General features: G+C 35.3%; 2 protein-coding genes and 1 long non-coding RNA gene across 3 annotated transcripts; all 3 read right to left on the bottom strand.

Annotated features, from left to right (window-relative positions):
* Positions 1–790: 790 nt before the first annotated feature.
* Positions 791–6,533, bottom strand: LOC134242143 (uncharacterized). Its single transcript, XM_062724175.1, has 6 exons — positions 6,420–6,533; positions 4,481–4,644; positions 3,852–4,310; positions 3,559–3,639; positions 1,196–1,321; positions 791–1,010 (listed from the first exon to the last, which is right to left on the bottom strand). Exons 1-6 carry the CDS (start codon positions 6,482–6,484, stop codon positions 814–816), a joined length of 1,092 nt encoding a protein of 363 aa, XP_062580159.1. The 5' UTR covers positions 6,485–6,533; the 3' UTR covers positions 791–813.
* Positions 6,534–6,722: 189 nt separating this feature from the next.
* Positions 6,723–9,860, bottom strand: LOC134242141 (uncharacterized). Its single transcript, XM_062724174.1, has 8 exons — positions 9,831–9,860; positions 9,173–9,337; positions 8,636–8,830; positions 8,344–8,449; positions 7,740–7,829; positions 7,571–7,611; positions 6,843–7,284; positions 6,723–6,727 (listed from the first exon to the last, which is right to left on the bottom strand). The coding sequence occupies exons 1-8, from the start codon at positions 9,852–9,854 to the stop codon at positions 6,723–6,725; spliced, it is 1,068 nt and encodes a 355-aa protein (XP_062580158.1). The 5' UTR covers positions 9,855–9,860.
* Positions 9,861–12,728: 2,868 nt separating this feature from the next.
* On the bottom strand, positions 12,729–14,189 carry LOC134242142 (uncharacterized). The gene is made up of 3 exons (XR_009986807.1): positions 14,045–14,189; positions 13,007–13,073; positions 12,729–12,867 (listed from the first exon to the last, which is right to left on the bottom strand). It is a non-coding gene; the product is annotated as an uncharacterized LOC134242142 (long non-coding RNA).
* Between the last annotated feature and the right edge of the window lie 5,071 nt (positions 14,190–19,260).

Below are 19,260 nucleotides of genomic sequence, written 5' to 3'. Positions count from 1 at the left end.
AGCTGGATCTGTGGCTGTAGTGTTGAAAATTTTCACAAAATCATCAATAAAAATATTGACAAGTGTTGGACTCAGGTTATCACATTGTTCCAGTCCTTTATTTACAAAAAATTCTTCCCTCAATCAATTCTTTCTTACATGAGTAAAATGTTTTTGCATCATATTGTACAAAAGTTTCCAAAAAATGCAGAAAAGTTAACACACTTGTAATATTTAGCTCAAACTTGCAGAGTAAAACAAAGTAACATATTCTGCATACCCCTGATTGGAATATTCAATCCAAGTTATATCAAAATATAATGTAATATATTTACTCACTATCCACATAAAAAGGAGGCCCAGGGGCCATTGCTCACCTGAGCACTAAGATTAAAAGCAAAAGTGTGTGTTGGGGGGGGGGGAGGTGGGGTATGATTTGAACAAATTTGAATCTTCAAGATGCTGACCTTTCATGGTAGCTCACTTGGTAGAGCACTTACTTTGTGATTGCATGGGGAGGTCATGAGCTCCAATATCTGCCCCACAATGACATAAGTTGATTAAAAATTGGTAGCAACTGTTCCTTCGCCATGCACTTGAAAGTCAGAGTTGCCAGTTCTTTGGATGAGACAGTAAAAAACAGAGGTCCTATTTAACAGCACGCATTGGCACAATAAAGATCCTTCACAGCTCAAATTTTAATATCAAAATAAATCCTCTATAATCTTTTCAATACATTCTGATGTAAAGCTCTGATCACCCATTTTTGATCTAAAAAGCTCACTTGACTCTTTAGCTTAATGGAGCTAAAACAGGCTTTCCTTCACAACAAAATCAACCTTTTCTTTTACTCTTTACCCCATAATTACAAAACCACAGAAAAAACTTTAAGGTATTCATAAAATTCTCTGGCTTCATATATGACAGGGATGATTTCAGCTTCCGCAACTTTGAATTATTCTGTTCCACAATCTGTGTGTTGAGATTCTTCAGCAGAGGATATGAATGTGCTCTATATCCTTGGGAACATGCTGTTAATATACATGATAAAGAAGTTAATAATTGAAATACAAAGGATGATCAAAAAGTTTGTGAAATATCTCTATATTTACAAAATTACAATTCAGATCAGAATGAAATTTGGCACACAGAGACTCATATATTTGTAATCTTCAAATCATCTTCATATATCCTAGGTCTAATTTCCATTTCTTACCTGTATGGTTATCCCAGTGAAGAGCATCCACAACAAACAAAGTGTTTGAAAAATATGCAGGGTCTCTATTTAGTGCGTAATTGTGGAGATTGCATGAGTTGTCATAGATGATGACATCTGGAGGCTCTACAATGTACAGAATTTTATTCAAAACAACTGGACCAAAGACATTACAGGTCACCTGAATATAAAACAACATTGTCAAAGATTCAATGAATTTCAATAAAGTGCCATGCCACACCATGATATGCCCATCAAAAAATTACAATTATCTTAAACAGTATAGAGTGCAGGAAAATCATGTAAAATATTTGTTTATTCATCCCCTGTTGTGAACGTAGGTATTAATAATTAAGGAATGAATTTAATAGCTGCCCATTTTATACGGTATAAACTGGGTTGGGCAGTTTACGCTTTATAAACCGCCAAGCGGTTTATAAAAAAGCGTAAACTGTTCCAACCCAGTTTATACCGTATAAAATGGGTAGCTATTAAATTCATTCCTTATAATTTAATTTTCATTCATCTAATGTAAGAAAAAACGATTATTGTACAAACAAAATGACTTCAATTTGTACAAAATTTGAATGTAACGTCAGGCGGATTAATACGTTTCTGACGCAAGTCATTGTTACGTAGGCAACCCATTTTATACAGTATAAAATAATTTTTTATCCAATCAAATAAAGCGTTACAACTAGAATTAAATTATTAACAATTATTAAATCATTGATAGATTTCCATACTTGTTGTGTTAAGACTTTGTCAAATGCCCATCATATTAAACTATATCACATTAGTTTTAACAACTTAATCTATAGTACTTTACCAAATTAATAAAATGAAAGGCTGTCAATCAAATAACATATGCAATAAACTGACCAACAGTTCTGCCGTCTAATTCTCAAAGGATTCAGATAAGACTGCTTGATCAGAGATGATCTAAAGCATGGAATTTGTTTTGTAAACCTGTGAAAATGTTTGATATCTATGAAATATGAAAGCCATAGCCTTAACTATTCAAAAGTTATTGGCAAAGTTAAAGTCTTGGCAAACAAACATACAGATTATGGGCAAGGCAAAAACAATATTCCCCAAATCTTTGATTACAAGGCCATACAATTGAAATAAACAAGAAGTCTGTGAGCCAATGCTTACTAATAATACCCCCGCCCTCTGATGTGAATACACTATCATGTTAATATCAACAAGTTCAGAAAAAAAGGAAGTTGACAACAGATTTGAAAAAAAATGATTCCTACCATATGACATGACTTAAGCCCCATTGATACTCTGATAAGAGAGATAACTCTTAATGACATAAATGACTATTGTTCCTTTAAAGATTTGCCAAGTTGAAATGTCTTTTTGTCCAATTTTGCCCCACAAGCTATGCTATAATCAGTATAATGGCTTGCATTTTACTTATAAAATACATCGCTTTTGGAAAATCATTTAGGTTCAAGCAACATTTTATACAAGTGAGCAGAGGGTTTATGAACCTTAACAAAGAGTATGCTAAAATTTCAAGCTTCTGTAATAAGTAATTGCTGAGAAAACTGTGAGCAATTTTTTTTCTTTTATTGCACGGACACACAGCTATAGACAGATGGACAGACACACAAGAGTAAAACAGTATACCCCCTTTCTATAACTACTAGTTTACAGATATATGTTGTCTAAAGGAAGTTTCAAACATTTTGATTTGGTTTGTGGATTTAATGCTTATTAATGCCACGCCAATAGTTTGACTGCTTGATCTACTGGAGTAAATAAAAATGTTTCCTAAGATTACATTAATATTTCATACATATTATTTTAGTCCTACCCCTCAGACATATAGATACCATATATGTTGATTGATTGTATATTGTTAAATGTTGATTTCAGCAATATTTCAGCCATATTTCAGCAGATAATTTTGTTTTTTGACCAGTTTTTGAAAGTTTGTAGTTTCCCTGGTGGTCCCCAGTGAGTCTACTCTTCGTGAGTGAGCTCCAAAAAAACTATCTTTTACGTGTCAAGGGGGTTTTCATCCTTGACACATGGCCATAATGTTAAATTTGATTTAAATAGTTGACAATGGATAAAAAAAAATCTGAAAATGTTCAAAAGTTAAAAAAAAAGACGGACATCAATGGACAAAAAAAAGTTTACCTAGTAAGTAACTCAGGTGACCTAAAATGAACTCTGAATGCAATTTTGATCTCAACCAATCAATAATACAAAGTGTTAATTTTTTTTTCTTCAAAATTTAGCTATAACCTACACCTACAGACAATTTCAGTTAATACACATATTCAAACCAATAGAATTTTCTTGAAGATTATATAGTCTGTATAATTTTCAATCTACACACACACCTTCAAATCTTGTTTTTAACAGGGAAAATGGCCTGTTGGGGGATTCTGCACACTCCATGACCTCGAATCCATAACAGATGCCTGAAAATGATGCACAGTACATATAACTTAAACACATCTTAATTACCAAAAATGAAAAAATCAGTATCATATTTTTTTCCCATTAACTTAGCAATTAAACTGGCTACAAATGCCAATATCTTTTAGTATAAAGGTATTGTTTAATGCTTTTGAACAAAAAACCCTTATAAATTAAAGTATCAACATGAAGATAATATATTTAGTAGACTTACCATGTGGACAAAATACAGTAAAAATCCCTGGTAACAAAGAAGAATGATGACTGAATTTCTTTGTGCAAAGAATATCTCCCTTAGCTTTGTCCATTGCATAAACTCCTCTTTCTCTAACTTTGGGTAGATTTGGGAAGAAACTGAGATTATGAGTGTGGTCATGATTCTCCATCAGTTCAATGTCACAAATAGGTTGTGAGAAGGTCCTTTCAACAATGGAAATTATCTCCTTGAGTACAGGTATTAAATATCTTGGAATATCATCCAAAGGTGATAAAAGTTCAAACAGAGTTGGAATATTCATCTGTAATTGAAACTTCTTATCAGGACCTAACTTTTCCTTCATGAGCTCCTGCAGCAATCCTAAATCCTGCCTATGAAATGTGGCACAAACTGCAGAATTGCATGAGAGTGAAAGGAGCAGGCCTCGCAACTCCTCTGGGCAGCTCGTTGTACAACCTTGAGAAAAAAACTTAATAAATAAAAAAAAAAAGAACACATCATAATTCTCTTAAAGATCAATAAATTGTCCTAGATTACATATTTTGAATAATTTTCTAAATTTTGCAGAATTCTAAATACATTCCTTTATTTGCCTTAAATCTTTTTCTTACCATAGATAGACCTACCAATTTCTTCCAAATGATCTAATAATTGCACCAATGATGGCTGGTGTTCTTTGATCAATTCCTTCATTTCTGCAAATTCATGGTGGTTAATGGACTTGGCAGTTGCAAAATTCTTTAATAGGTTCCTTGCTTTAACATTCACCAGAAAAACTCTGTCCTTGTGACTAGTGTTAAAAGGAAAAAACCAAATTAATATATTTGGATAGAAATTAGGAAAGAACAATGTACCATGAATAAGAGGCCCATTGGCCACTTTGCTCCCTTAAGTCACTTTGGGCATACTGTTCTTCTACAGATTTTCAAACTGTAAAACCTAATAAGGCTACAACCTACCCCAAGGGATCATGATTTGAACAATTTTTAATATACTGCCCCAGGATGCTTCCACATGATCCTGCTTCTATAATACCTGGAAAGCACATCAGAGAGATGATGGGAATTATTCTTTGTCAGAAAAATTCCCATATTCGATGGACTTGGTATTCCTTCTTACATCTTCTTGATATAGACACAAAAGAGACCTTTTACTGTGACGAGGCAGGTTGTGGTATGCATCCTAGAATACGCAGTGGGTTTTGAGAAGATTTTTCCTATATATTTCAATGTACACCTTGGATTCCCTATTCTGACCCCGCCCTTCCTCCAGGGGTTATGATTTGAACAATTAGTATATACACTACCCCGAGACACTTCCACACAAACTTCAGGATGCCTAATAGCTAAAGACAATTGAATATATAAGCTTGATCAATTTATCATAAATTTGTTAATGATACTGACATAATGTTTAATCAAGAACCTGGCTTTCTTTACAAGGAATATTATATATAGTACATGTATCTACTATAATTACTTATCTTCCTTTCACTATATTAGTCGCAGAATTTCCATCATTTGGCATCTCTACATGATGCAGGAAACTCCTTTGAAAGGAAAGAGTAGTACCATCAAACAGCAGTATTCTTGGATGCATACCACAACCTGCCTCGTCACAGTAAAAGGTCTCTTTTGTGTCTATATCGAGAAGATGTAAGAACGAATACCAAGTCCATCGAAAGCATGAATATGGGAATTTTTCTGAGAAAGAATAATTCCCAACATCTCTCTGATGTGCTTTCCAGGTGTTATAGAAAGAGTACATAGTACACCTGAAATAGACAAGCACAAATCTTTTTAAACAATGCTAACCCACCAACTTTCAATTTTTGTTCAAGAGTATGATTAACTCTACAATGGGCTGTGATCAATTGTCTAATGATTGTTCTTACATCTACCTCTAAGACCATTTTTAAAATTACAGATATTTAACTTTTTACTTCATATTTATAAAGATATTTTTTGTGAATTTCCATAAAAAACTTATTTGGAAGACACTAAGAGAGATAACTCTCTAAGCTTGGTAAAACTAGATTTTTCAGCAGCACCTCAAGCCTATAATTAATAAAACATGGCAGAAAATCTTAATTTGTTTTTAAACCTAATGCCTTTTAAAAACATTTTTAAAAATTTTATAAAGGCACAGAAGTCATGCCCCCTGCAAAACCTAGTGATATGAAAGGACAACACTGTCTTTTTATAAATTTGTTTAAAATTTTACAAAATCATTCAACTTAAAAAGAAATAAAATATTTTCTGCTACATATCATTAATTATAGGTTTGGGGTGTTGCTGAAAAATCTATTGAGGCAGTTGCTTCATTCCTCTATGAAAGCTCTGCCCCTGACCATTTCATCATATATTCTACATAATCCTTCCCTCAAAATTTGTATTTTCCCTCTTTCTCCTTCAAAAAAACCCTTTCCTAGGTTTTGAATTTTGCTCTAAGCAGAAAGGCTAAAACATGTATCTATAAAAATAAGTTTAACGGGAACTCTCTATATTTGTCAAAAGATTCAATTCTCTTTCTCTCTCTTTCTTGCTCTCTCTCTAAAATGCTTACCCTGAATACAAGAACAGGTACATGTAATTTCTAAGAACCTCATAATGGACAAGGAACTTCCCCATATTTAGTATACAGTCATCCTGTCCATCGTAGCGACTGATATGGCCACATTGGACATTACTGCATACTTTATTGTAGCCTTAAACAAAAATAACAATTTTGTTTACTATTTCTCTCTTGAAATCCATCACATGGAGAACAATATTTATAAATTTAAAACCTAAGTTTTTATATGTAGAGGTACAATCATCTACTTTTATATCAATAATATTAAGATGAAGAAGTTAACTGTATTCTCATTTAATCTTTAAAGTATTATTTTGGAGTCAATTTACATAAGAAAAAAGAATTACATAAACTTAATCCATTTAAAAAAATTTAATGAAACATCAAATTTAAATTTAGTGGAATATAACTTACATTCGACCTTTAACATTTTGTAATTTGACAAGAATAGGCATTCCTGAGTAGATTGGTCTCCTTCCTCCTTTAATGAAGAATTGCACACGGGACAGTCACTGATAGCATTGACTGCTTTAAACTCGGCATCAATTATTTGTTGAATTCTTGATCTCAAGTGCAGAGGCAAGTCAAAGGAAATTTTCTGCAGTGACTGGCACTGCAGCTCATAACTGTAATAGTCTTTACTAAGTCTTGTATAAATTTTTTCGATTATGTCTGGACAGTCATTTCCGAACTTTTTCAAAATTTTCTTTAACTGTGAAGGATGGGAACATTTCACATGGCAGGTGAGACACTTCATGTTACCAAATGAAACTTTAACAAGGCCATACAGATTGGCAGAATGCACAGCATACACATCCTCCATGAAGCCAATTTCACAAACTTCTGATAGACCAAGCTAAATAAATAAATGTATTCCAGAATGTTAGATAAATTGATTTAATCTTATGTATTAAATCTAATCTTTGGATAAACCTTCAAATATCAAACATAAGGTTGCTATTTAATTTTTTTTCTTTGCATGCAAAGGATCTTTCTTAGAATTGCTATTTAAAATTTTTGTAATACAATTAAATCACAAATATTTGATGTTAGAAATTATACTTTAGATTATTTGTCATCAAGGAGGAAAAGAAGATTACCAAAGAAGTTTACTATAAAAGAAATGTATAAAAATTCATTACCTCTTCTTCTTCTTTTCTTTCCATGGAGGAATAATCATGGTCTAAAATATAATAAATTTTCTTTATATATCTACATGTATAAATATTCCCTCTAGAAGAAGGAATCCGAAAAAAAAAATCATTGTGAAAAACATTGTATCAAAATTTTAACTATTCCATTTATACAGACCTAAATCAATACTGTTTGAATATATATACATCTCATACAACTCTTTCACTATGCTGCTGTGATAACATGGCTTGTGGTAAGTGCTGGATTCTACATGTAGAAATAAATGGAATATAAAACAAAATAATGTTTTGGGTAAATGTTTGCAATAATTACTTAAGAATACTAAACATTTATTGCTGCTACATGCATGTATATTGTTTAATGTCCCTCTGGAGAATTTTTCACACATATGGAGACCTCAACATATGCCGATGAAGGGCTTCAAATTTTGACCTTTACCCGAGACTCATGGCCATTGAACAATGAGGGATCTTTATCGTGCCAATTTAACACCTGCCGCTGACACAAGGCCTCCGTTTAATAGGTCTCATCCAAAGGACCCAAATGATATAAGAACTATGATGCAGAAATTTCTATGTTTAGAACATGTGATCATTTAAGGGTTTTTGTTGTAAAAAACTCAGACATTAATTGGCCTAGGATAAACCTGCTTCCATAAAGTGCTTTGATTAATAAAATTCAAATGTGGTCAAAATGTGTTAATTTTATCTGTTAATTTAATTCCATAGGTGTTTAAAATATACATGTATAATAAATTTACCTTCCACAGAACAGTTTCCTACATTTTCGATATAGGATCTTCTAAGGTTATCACAGGTGCACAAAAAGTGTTCCCCCTGTCTGAAAACTAAACAAGGACTAGTTTTCTGAAATCAGTAAAAATAAGGTTTGTTTATAAAAATCCTGTATAAATGATTAATACAGCAAAGAAACATTCCATTCATCATGTTTGTAGTTAAATAGTAAACAGGTAAAATATCAAGTTTAAAATAAAGGGAATAATTTAGATTTATACCTTATTTATTAATAATGATAGGTAATATTTGCAATACCTTTAAGATGTTGTGAGCAAAATCATAATCCAACATGGCAAAAGCTGAGAGTTTTTCATTTAGGGCAGCATATGCACTACACTGGTATAAGATTGCTTTATAAGCCTCATACTCATCAATTGATGGTTCCACCTGCCATTCACTATGGTGTGCATTGGCACTGGAGGGGGCAGAACATCCAGATTCTGATACATCCTATTTACAAAAGATATATCTCAATAAGTATGCAAATCCAACAGATCCCATTAAACAAAGTATTTATTAATGTTTAAAATATGCTACTTTTGTAACCAATGATCTTTATTTTCTTGTTAGTGCGCAATATTTTATTGCTTTATGGGAATTTAATTGGTGTGCAATTTTTTTATATTTTATAGATACAGAGCAAATATAATTTATGGGTAACATTGGTAAATTTTTTTTTTTGAAATCAATGACAGTTGGTTTCCTTCCATCAATGCTGATCTCCATTAAATTGAAAAAGAACATTATTTTTATAAATATTTATCATAATTGTATAGCCACAGATAGTTTTACCCTTTCTTTGTAGCAATTTTCTTTCTTTTCTTTCTCTGATTTCTTGGATTCTGTCTTTGTACCAGTAGTAGCAACTTTTGATTTCTTGGGCATTTGACATACTGGATACTTCTCCTGACCATGCAAAGAGTAAGGATCTGCAAAGTTTGAAACCCTTTGTCTTTTCTGAAGGAAAATCAAAAGATTTGATAAAATATTTTTATAATGAAATTCATATTATCTTGCTTCTACAGAAATACTTTTATTTATTTGTTGCTTACGACATTTATCTTAAGAGATTAAGTAACAACAATCAGTGCAATAATATTGCTTAATACCGCGGCTTCATCTGTTTTCTTGGATTTTGTAAAATATAAGTTTTTGAGGATATGTAATTTAGGGAACAAAAGATTGCCCATACAAATAAATATCTTTTTTCTTAATTCAATGAACATTTGAATTCGTGGTTTTTCCAAGAACAACTATTGTGTTATCCATGCTTACATTTATAATCAACATTTACTATTCATAACTTATACTGGAATGTAAATAAAATGACGTGTCAGTTAAATAATTTTTTCAAATAACTTGAAATGATTTTTTCATTATCAAGTGCACAGTTAATAAGTGTTTTTTTTTCTATATTATTGTTATTTTATGAACTATTCAAGATACTGACCTTTTTGTGGTCCAGTTGATCCATGCACTTCCTGTATTCTCAAGTCAGCACTAAAATTATCATTAAAAAATACTTTAGATCATGTGCATTTCTAAATTATTTCACATTCCCCAAAGTTAGGTCAAAAATCTGCATTTTCCCTAAATATACTATATTTACATCCACTGAATATTTTCTCCTTTATTTATTAAGAAAATCCAATGCGTTCATCACTGCATGAACTACATTAGGCATGTTGCCTGTACAGATTTCTTGATCAGTGGCTGTCCCGTTAATGAAACTTCAATGACATTCACATCATTAATACAATAATTAATCTTTTTAATCCTACTTAAATTGTTTATTCAAGCAGATATAAATTTAATCAATAAAATGTCTCTCTTTGTTTGTTATAACATACTGGAATTAATGGTCGCAGCTATTGCAAAAAAAATTTACATAACTCGCTTACAAGGTGTTATGTTGTTTAAAATAGCAATTGCCCAAACATTTCAATGCAAAAAAAAAAAAAAAAGAGGCCCAAGGGCCTTGAATCGCTCTTCTGATAAATTATACAACCTATCACTTGTATTTGAAGCCTCTAACCCTAAGTATTCGAACCCAGGTTGCATCACCTGACAAAGTTTGATGATTCTTAGCCAATTAGGACTACTTTTTAGTCTTCATTCTTGGTAAACACAAAATGGATCAACTGACAGAGTTTTATAATTCTAAGCCGATAAATACCTAAGATACTTAGTGGTGATGGGTATACAGACCCTGGTGATGGGTATATAGACACTGGTAATAGTTAATATATACCCTGATGATGGTTATACAGACCCTGGAGATGGGTAAATAGACCCTGGTGATGGGTATATAGACCCTGGTGATGGGAATACAGACCCTGGTGATGGGTATATAGACCCTGGTTATGGTTAATATAGACCCTGGCCTGAGGGCCATAAAACTTAGACAAGCTCACTTTTGATTACATTCTCACTTTTCCACTATATACCCCTTTGGTAAAAGTGAGACTGAGATCAAAAGTGAGCTCATCTAAGTTTTATGGCCCCCAGGCCTGGTGATAGGTATACAGACCCTGGTGATAGGAATACAAACTCTGTGGAGGGCTATAAAGACCCTGGTGATTGGCATACAGACCCTGGTGATCGTTATTAAAGACCCTAGTGATGGGTATATAGACCCTGGTGATGGGTATATAGACCCTGTTGATGGGTAAACATACCCTGGAGATATGTTTACAGACCCTGGTGATTAGTATATACATCCTGCTGATGGGTATAACAGACCCTGGTGATGGGCATATAGACCCTGGTGATGGGTATACATGCCCTAGTGATAAGTATAGAGACCCTGGTGATGGATATTTAGACCCTTGTGATGGGTATACAGACCCTGGTGATGGGTATATAGACCCTGGTGATGGATATTACAGACCCTTGTGATGGGTATACAGACCCTGGTGATGGATATACAGACCCTGGTGATGGGTATACAGACCCTGGTAATGGGTATACAGACCCTGGTGATGGGTATATAGACCCTGGTGATGGATATTACAGACCCTGATGATGGGTATATAGATGCTGGTGATGGGTATACAGACCCTGGTGATTGGTATACAGACCCTGGTGATGGGTATAGGAACCCTGATGATGGGTATATAGACCCTGGTAATAGATAATACAGACTCTGGTGATGGGTATATAGACCCTGGTGTTGTGTATACAGACCCTTGTGATGGGTAAATAGACCCTGGTGATGGGTATACAGACATTTGTGATGGGTAAATAGACCCTGGTGTTGGGTATACAGACCCTGATGATGGGTATATAGACCCTGGTGAAGGGTATACATTCCCTGGTTATAGGTATTTATTTTCCTTGTTAGAATATATTACCTGTGACCTGATTTTTTGATATACATGTAATTTGTTGTCCAGAACAGTTAGTCCTTCATTAGAGGGGGCATCCCCATCAAAAACAAAAGTTATGTCCCCTCTCTCCCATCTCATGTCATTGAAGTCAACCAAAGTTGTGTCCAGTCTGAAAAGAAGAAAAGAATTATAATTTTAAAAACTTCTTGGAAGAAGTTAATTTCATAACATAAAAGTAAAGTTTTTAATTGTTTTTGTAACATTTAAATTTCAGAATGCACTTTGATTTGTTTGATATTGTTTTACCTTAAACAACTCCCTTTTTTATGGATTTTGCAGACATCAGAGGGAAGTATCCGAGAAACCAGTGGCACTGTAAAGAGGTCATATATATATAAAGAATTAGATTATCTACAGTATCATTATTCAGCCTGTATAAATTACAGAATTCCTCTTAACACTCAGTTACAGCAGATAATATTTAAGATCCTGGTGATGGGTATCACAGAGCCTGTTGATAGGTATATAAACCCTGGTGTTGGGTATACATAACCTGGTGATGGGTATACAGACGCTGTTGGTGGATATACAGACCCTGGTGATGGGTATACAGACCCTGGTGATGGGTATATAGACCCTGGTGATGGGTATACACAACCTGGTGATGGGTATACATAACCTGGTGATGGGTATACAGACCCTGGTGTTGGGTATACATAACCTGGTGATGGGTATACAGACCCTGGTGATGGGTATACAGACCCTTGTGATGGGTACACAGACCCTTTTGATGGGTAAATAGACCCTGGTGTTCGGTATACAGACCCTGATGATGGGTATATAGACCCTGGTGCTGTGTATACAGACCCTTGTGATGGGTATACAGACATTTGTGATGGGTAAATAGACCCTGGTGTTGGGTATACAGACCCTGATGATGGGTATATAGACCCTGGTGAAGGGTATACATTCCCTGGTTATAGGTATTTATTTTCCTTGTTAGAATACATTACCTGTGATCTGATTTTTTGATATACACGTAATTTGTTGTCCAGAACCGTTAATCCTTCATTATAGGGGGCATCCCCATCAAAAACAAAAGTTATGTCCCCTCTCTCCTATCTCATGTCATTGAAGTCAACCAAAGTTGTGTCTAATCTTAAAAGAAAAAAAAAGAAATATAATTTTAAAAACTTCTTGGAAGAAGTTAATTTCATAAGATAAAAGTAAAGTTTTTAATTGTTTTTGTAACATTTAAATTTCAGAATGCACTTTGATTTGTTTGATATTGTTTTACCTTAAACAACTCCCTTTTTTATGGATTTGGCAGACATCAGAGGGAAGTATGCGAGAAACCAGTGGCACTGTAAAGAGGTCATATATATATATATATGTGTGTGTGTGTGTTAATACATAATCTACCATATCATTATTCAGCTTGTATAAATTGCAGAATTCCTCTATAAAACTCAGTTCCAGCATATAATATTTAAGATCCTGGTGATGGGTATCACATAGCCTGTTGATAGGTATATAAACCCTGGTGTTGGGTATACATAACCTGGTGATGGGTATATAGACGCTGGTGATGGGTATACAGACCCTGGTGATGGGTATTGGATCTTGTGATGGGTATACAGACCCTTGTGATGGGTTTATAGACCCTGGTGATGGGTATACAGACCCTGGTGATTGGTATACAGACCCTGGTGATGGGTTTATAGACCCTGGTGATGGGTATAAAGACCCTTGTGATGGGTTAATAGACCCTGGTGATGGGTATACAGACCCTGGTGATGGGTATATAGACCCTGGTGATGGGTATATAAACCCTGGTGATTGGTACACAGACCATAGTGATGGGTATATAGACCCTGGTGATGTGTATACAGACCCTGGTGATGGATATTACAGAACCTGCTGATGGGTATACAGACCCTGGTGATGAGTAAATAGACCCTGGTGATAAGTATATACACCCTGGTAATGGGTAAACAGACCCTGGCGATGGGTATTGGATCTTGTGATGGGTATACAGACCCTTGTGATGGGTATACAGACCCTGGTGATAGGTATTACAGACCCTGGTGATGGGTATACAGACCCTGGTGATAGATTATATGGACACTGGTGATTGGTATACAGACCCTGGTGATGGGTATACAGACCCTGGTGATGGGTGTTACAGACAATAGTGATGGATACACAGACCCTTGTGATGGTAAATAGACCCTGGTGTTTGGTATACAGACCCTGATGATGGGTATATAAATCCTGGTGAAGGGTATACATTCCCTGGTTATAGGTATTTATTTCTCTTGTTAGAATACATTACCTGTGATCTGATTTTTTGATATACACGTAATTTGTTGTCCAGAACCGTTAATCCTTCATTATAGGGGGCATCCCCATCAAAAACAAAAGTTATGTCCCCTCTCTCCTATCTCATGTCATTGAAGTCAACCAAAGTTGTGTCTAATCTTAAAAGAAAAAAAAAGAAATATAATTTTAAAAACTTCTTTGAAGAAGTTAAATTCATAAAATAATAAATGTAAAGTATTTAATTGTTTTCGTAACATTTAAATTTCAGAATGCACTTTGATTTGTTTGATATTGTTTTACCTTAAACAACTTCCTTTCTTATGGATTTGGCAGAATCAGAGGGAAGTATGCGAGAAACCAGTGGCACTGTAAAGAGATCATATATATATATATATGTGTGTGTGTGTTAATAGATAATCTACCGTATTATTCAGCCTGTATAAATTGCAGAATTCCTCTAAAAAACTCAGTTACAGCAGATAATATTTAAGATCCTGGTGATGGGTATCACAGAGCCTGTTGATAGGTATATAAACCCTGGTGTTGGGTATACATAACCTGGTGATGGGTATACAGACGCTGTTGGTGGATATACAGACCCTTGTGATGGGTATACAGACCCTGGCGATGGGTATATAGACCCTGGTGATGGGTATACAGACCCTGGTGATGGGTATACAGACCCTTGTGATTGGTATATAGACCTTGGTGGTGGGTAAACAGACCCTGGTGATGGGTATATAGACCCTGGTGATGGGTATAGAGACCCTGGTGATGGGTATACAGACGCTGGTGATGGGTATAAAGATCCTGGTGATGGGTATACAGACCCTGGTGATGGGTATATAGACCCTGGTGATGAGTATATAGACCCTGGTGATGGGTATATAAACCCTGGTGATGGGTATATAGACCCTGGTGATGGGTATACAGACCCTGGTGATGGGTATTTACACCCTGGTGATAGACAACATGGACCCTGGTGATGGGTATACAGACCCTGGTGATGGGTATACAGACCCTTGTGATGAGTATATAGACCCTGGTAATGAGTATATAGACCCTGGTGATGGGTATACAGACCCTGGTGAGGGGTATACAGACCCTGGTGATGGGTATACACAACCTGGTGGTGGGTATACAGACCCTGGTGGTGGATATTACAGACCCTGGTGATAGATATTACAGAACCTGGTGATGGGTATACAAACCCTGGTGATGGATATTACAGACCCTGGTGGTGGGTATATAAGCCCTGATGATGGGTATGTAGACCCTGGTGATGGGTATATAAACCCTGGTGATTGGTATGCAGACCCTAGTGATGGGTATACAGACCCTTGTGATAGATAATATAGACCCTGGTGATGGGTATATAGACCCTGGTGATGGTTATACAGACTCTGGTGATGGATATTACAGACCCTTGTGATGGGTACACAGTCCCTTGTGATGGTAAATAGACCCTGATGTTTGGTATATAGACCCTTGTGATGGGTAAATAGACCCTGGTGATGGGTATACAGACATTTGTGATGGGTAAATAGACCCTGGTGTTGGGTATTCAGACCCTGATGATGGGTATATAGACCCTGGTGATGGGTATACATTCCCTGGTTATAGGTATTTATTTTTCTTGTTAGAATACATTACCTGTGATCTGAATTTTTGATATACACGTAATTTGTTGTCCAGAACAATTAATCCTTCATTATAGGGGGCATCCCCATCAAAAACAAAAGTTATGTCCCCTCTCTCCTATCTCATGTCATTGAAGTCAACCAAAGTTGTGTCTAATCTTAAAAGAAAAAAAAGAAATATAATTTTAACAACTTCTTGGAAGAAGTTAATTTCATAAAATAATAAATGTAAAGTTTTTAATTGTTTTCGTAACATTTAAATTTCAGAATGCACTTTGATTTGTTTGATATTGTTTTACCTTAAACAGCTTCCTTTCTTATGGATTTGGCAGACATCAGAGGGAAGTAAGGGAGAAACCAGTGGCACTGTAAAGAGGTCATATATATATATATATATATATATATATATATGTGTGTGTGTGTGTGTTAATAGATAATCTACCGTATCATTATTCAGCCTTAAGACCCTGGTGATGGGTATCACCGAGCCTGTTGATAGGTATATAAACACTGGTGTTGGGTATACATAACCAGGTGATGGGCATACAGACCCTGGTGATAGATAATACAGACCCTGGTGATGGGTATATAGACCCTGGTGATGGGTATATAAACCCTGGTGATGGGTATACAGACCCTGGTGATTGGTATATAGACCCTGGTGATGGGTATATAGACCCTGGTGATGGGTATACAGACCCTGGTGATTGGTATACAGATCCTGGTGATGGGTTTATAGACCCTGGTGATGGGTATACAGACCCTGGTGATGGGTAATACAGACCCTGGTGATGGGTATACAGACCCTGGTGATGGGTATATAGACCCTGGTGATGGGTATACAGACCCTGGTGATTGGTATACAGACCCTGTTGATGGATATACAAACCCTGGTGATTGGTATACAGACCCTGGTGATGAGTTTATAGACCCTGGTGATGGGTATATAGACCCTGGTGATGAATATTACAGACCCTGGTGATGGATATTACAGACCCTGGTGATTGGTATACAGACCCTGGTGATGGGTTTATAGACCCTGGTGATGGGTATACAGACCCTGGTGATTGGTATACAGACCCTGGTGATGGGTTTATAGACCCTGGTGATGGGTATACAGACCCTGGTGATGGGTATACAGACCCTGGTGATAGATAATGCAGTCCCCAGTGATGTGTATTTAGACCCTGGTAATCGGTATATATTCCCTGGTTATAGGTATAAAGATCCTGGTGCTGGGTATATAGACCCTGGTGATAGGTATACAGACCCTGGTGATGAGTATACAGACCCTGGTGATGGGTATATAGACCCTGATGATGGGTATACAGACCCTGGTGATGGGTATATAGATGCTGGTGATGGGTATACAGACCCTGGTGATTGGTATACAGACCCTGGTGATGGGTATAGGAACCCTGATGATGGGTATATAGATCCTGGTAATAGATAATACAGACTCTGGTGATGGGTATACAGACCCTGGTGATAGGTATAATGACTCTGGTGATAGATAATGCAGTCCCCAGTGATGTGTATTTAGACCCTGGTAATCGGTATATATTCCCTGGTTATAGGTATAAAGATCCTGGTGCTGGGTATATAGACCCTGGTGATAGGTATACAGACCCTGGTGATGGGTATGCAGACCCTGGTGATGGGTATATAGACCCTGGCTATGGGTATATAGACCCTGGTGATGGGTATATAGACCCTGGTTATGGGTATACAAACCCTGGTGATGGGTATACAGACCCTGGTGATTAGTATTACAGACCTGGTGATGGGTATTTAGACCCTGGTGATATGTATATATTCCGTGGTTATAGGTATAAAGATCCTGGTGCTGGGTATACAGACCCAGGTGATAGGAATACACTCTGGTGATGGTTAATCCTTTCCCTGGTAATGGGTATACAGACCCTGGTTTTGGGTATATAGACCCTAGAGATGGGTATACAGATCCTGGTGATATGTATTCAGACCTTAATTATGGGATTATGGACCATGGTGATGGTTAATACAGACCTTGGTGATAGGTATGCAGACATTGGTGACAGGTATACACACCCTGGTGATGGTTAATACATACCCTAGTGATAAGTACACATATGTATACAGGCCCTGGTTTTGGGTATATAGACCCAGGTGATGGGTATATACAAACCCTGATGATTTTGCGTTCTTGCCTTTTGCTTAATCTTGATGCAAAATGTTACAACGCAAAATGTAATAATTAAAAAATCCTGTTTTCATTTTTCGTATTGTTATTACATTTCACATTGTAACAATGCACAGTTTCTCTTATGTGGTATTCAATATAATTATGACAGAGTTTGGGTTCATTGGATTAATGGAATGATATTTATTCTATTCAGTGATATTGATGCCAGATAATATCACTTTTTTGGTAATATCACAAAAAAAACAAAATTTAACTTTTACCACTTGTGTAGCATACAGAACCATGCAATTAAATCATCAAAAAAATGTTGAGTAAACCAGGGTGTTTTCAGCTAGCTTATTGTCACAGAATTTAAAGGTTTCATAATAATTGTTATTACTTGTATCTTCATCTTCATAATCAATTAATAATATCACTTTTCAATATATAGATGTGAGATAAAATCACTGAAACAGTAACAATACGTGTACAAGACTTTCTTTTAGTATCCTTTGATAGATGGGCTTCAGATTTAACTTTAAAGTTGATTTACTTACATTTCTGCAATATTTTCTGATATGTGGAGGCCTAAGTTTATTCTATTATGCATTAATAGCTTAATTAATGATAAGGCGATGGACGTGATCGATGTCCCAAACATTGATTCCGAATTTCCTCTTTTCTGTTTTCCGAACTCGATGTAAATTTGTTGCGCGCATGCGCTCTGCCTGGTTATAGAGGCTGGTTACGAGATACAAAAATGTATTCATATTATACCTCAAAAAATATGCTGGCCTTCATGAAAATGGCGTTAAAGAGGTCAAAATGGCGATTCAAAATGGCGGACATCAATTTTTTTTCTAATTTTCTCTTAATGTCGTTCAAAATGGAGAAGGAATTAGTGAATATCTCACTTAATTCGAATTTTCTCTGATTTATTTGTCTATTGTTTCTATATTAATCTTTGTTCAGGATTTTACATTTGCAAATATCCATACACTGCAGATTTGTATTGTTTCCTCTGCATTTTACTATTCTATAACTAAATGATGGTGCAGCTGTAAGTTAAAAGTCAAAATGGCGATTCAAAATGGCGGATATTCATTTTTTTCAAATTATTTCTTAATGTCGTTTACATAGGAGAAAGGATTTGTGAATATCTTACTGAGCGTAGTACAACTATGTAAAATGCCAATAGAACACTAATTAATATATCACTTTGATTTCGGAAAATTTAGTCGTTTAAATTTGAAATGTGTTAATTAGCTCAAAATGGCGATTCAAAATGAGGTCATATTCACTTGAATTTTGTAAAATACTCAAACTCTCAATTCTGATTCGTTTTGCAGAGAATATATAACAGTTTGTTTTTTTCTTTGTGTTTTGCAGAGAATATTTTACAGTTTGTTTTTTCTTTGTATTAGT

Source organism: Saccostrea cucullata, unplaced genomic scaffold (genome assembly GCF_032062105.1).
Source record: "Saccostrea cucullata isolate Sc308-1 unplaced genomic scaffold, CSIRO_AGI_Scuc_v1 ctg2764, whole genome shotgun sequence".
Classification (NCBI taxonomy): Eukaryota; Metazoa; Mollusca; class Bivalvia; order Ostreida; family Ostreidae; genus Saccostrea; species Saccostrea cuccullata.
Note: the sequence above shows the minus strand (reverse complement) of the source record. Positions and strands in the feature narration are given on the sequence as shown.

Coding starts and splice junctions, on each gene's coding strand:
- LOC134242143 (XM_062724175.1), bottom strand. CDS start 6,484: ATGGGGAAGTTCCTTGTCCATTATGAGGTTCTTAGAAATTACATGTAC. Junction 4,311..4,480: donor AGATCATTTGGAAGAAATTG/GTAGGTCTATCT, acceptor TTTTTTCTCAAG/GTTGTACAACGAGCTGCCCA. Junction 1,011..1,195: donor TCACTGGGATAACCATACAG/GTAAGAAATGGA, acceptor GTATATTAACAG/CATGTTCCCAAGGATATAGA.
- LOC134242141 (XM_062724174.1), bottom strand. CDS start 9,854: ATGGATCAACTGGACCACAAAAAG. Junction 8,450..8,635: donor TTGCTCACAACATCTTAAAG/GTATTGCAAATA, acceptor TACTGATTTCAG/AAAACTAGTCCTTGTTTAGT. Junction 7,830..8,343: donor AGGAAACTGTTCTGTGGAAG/GTAAATTTATTA, acceptor TTCTACATGTAG/AATCCAGCACTTACCACAAG.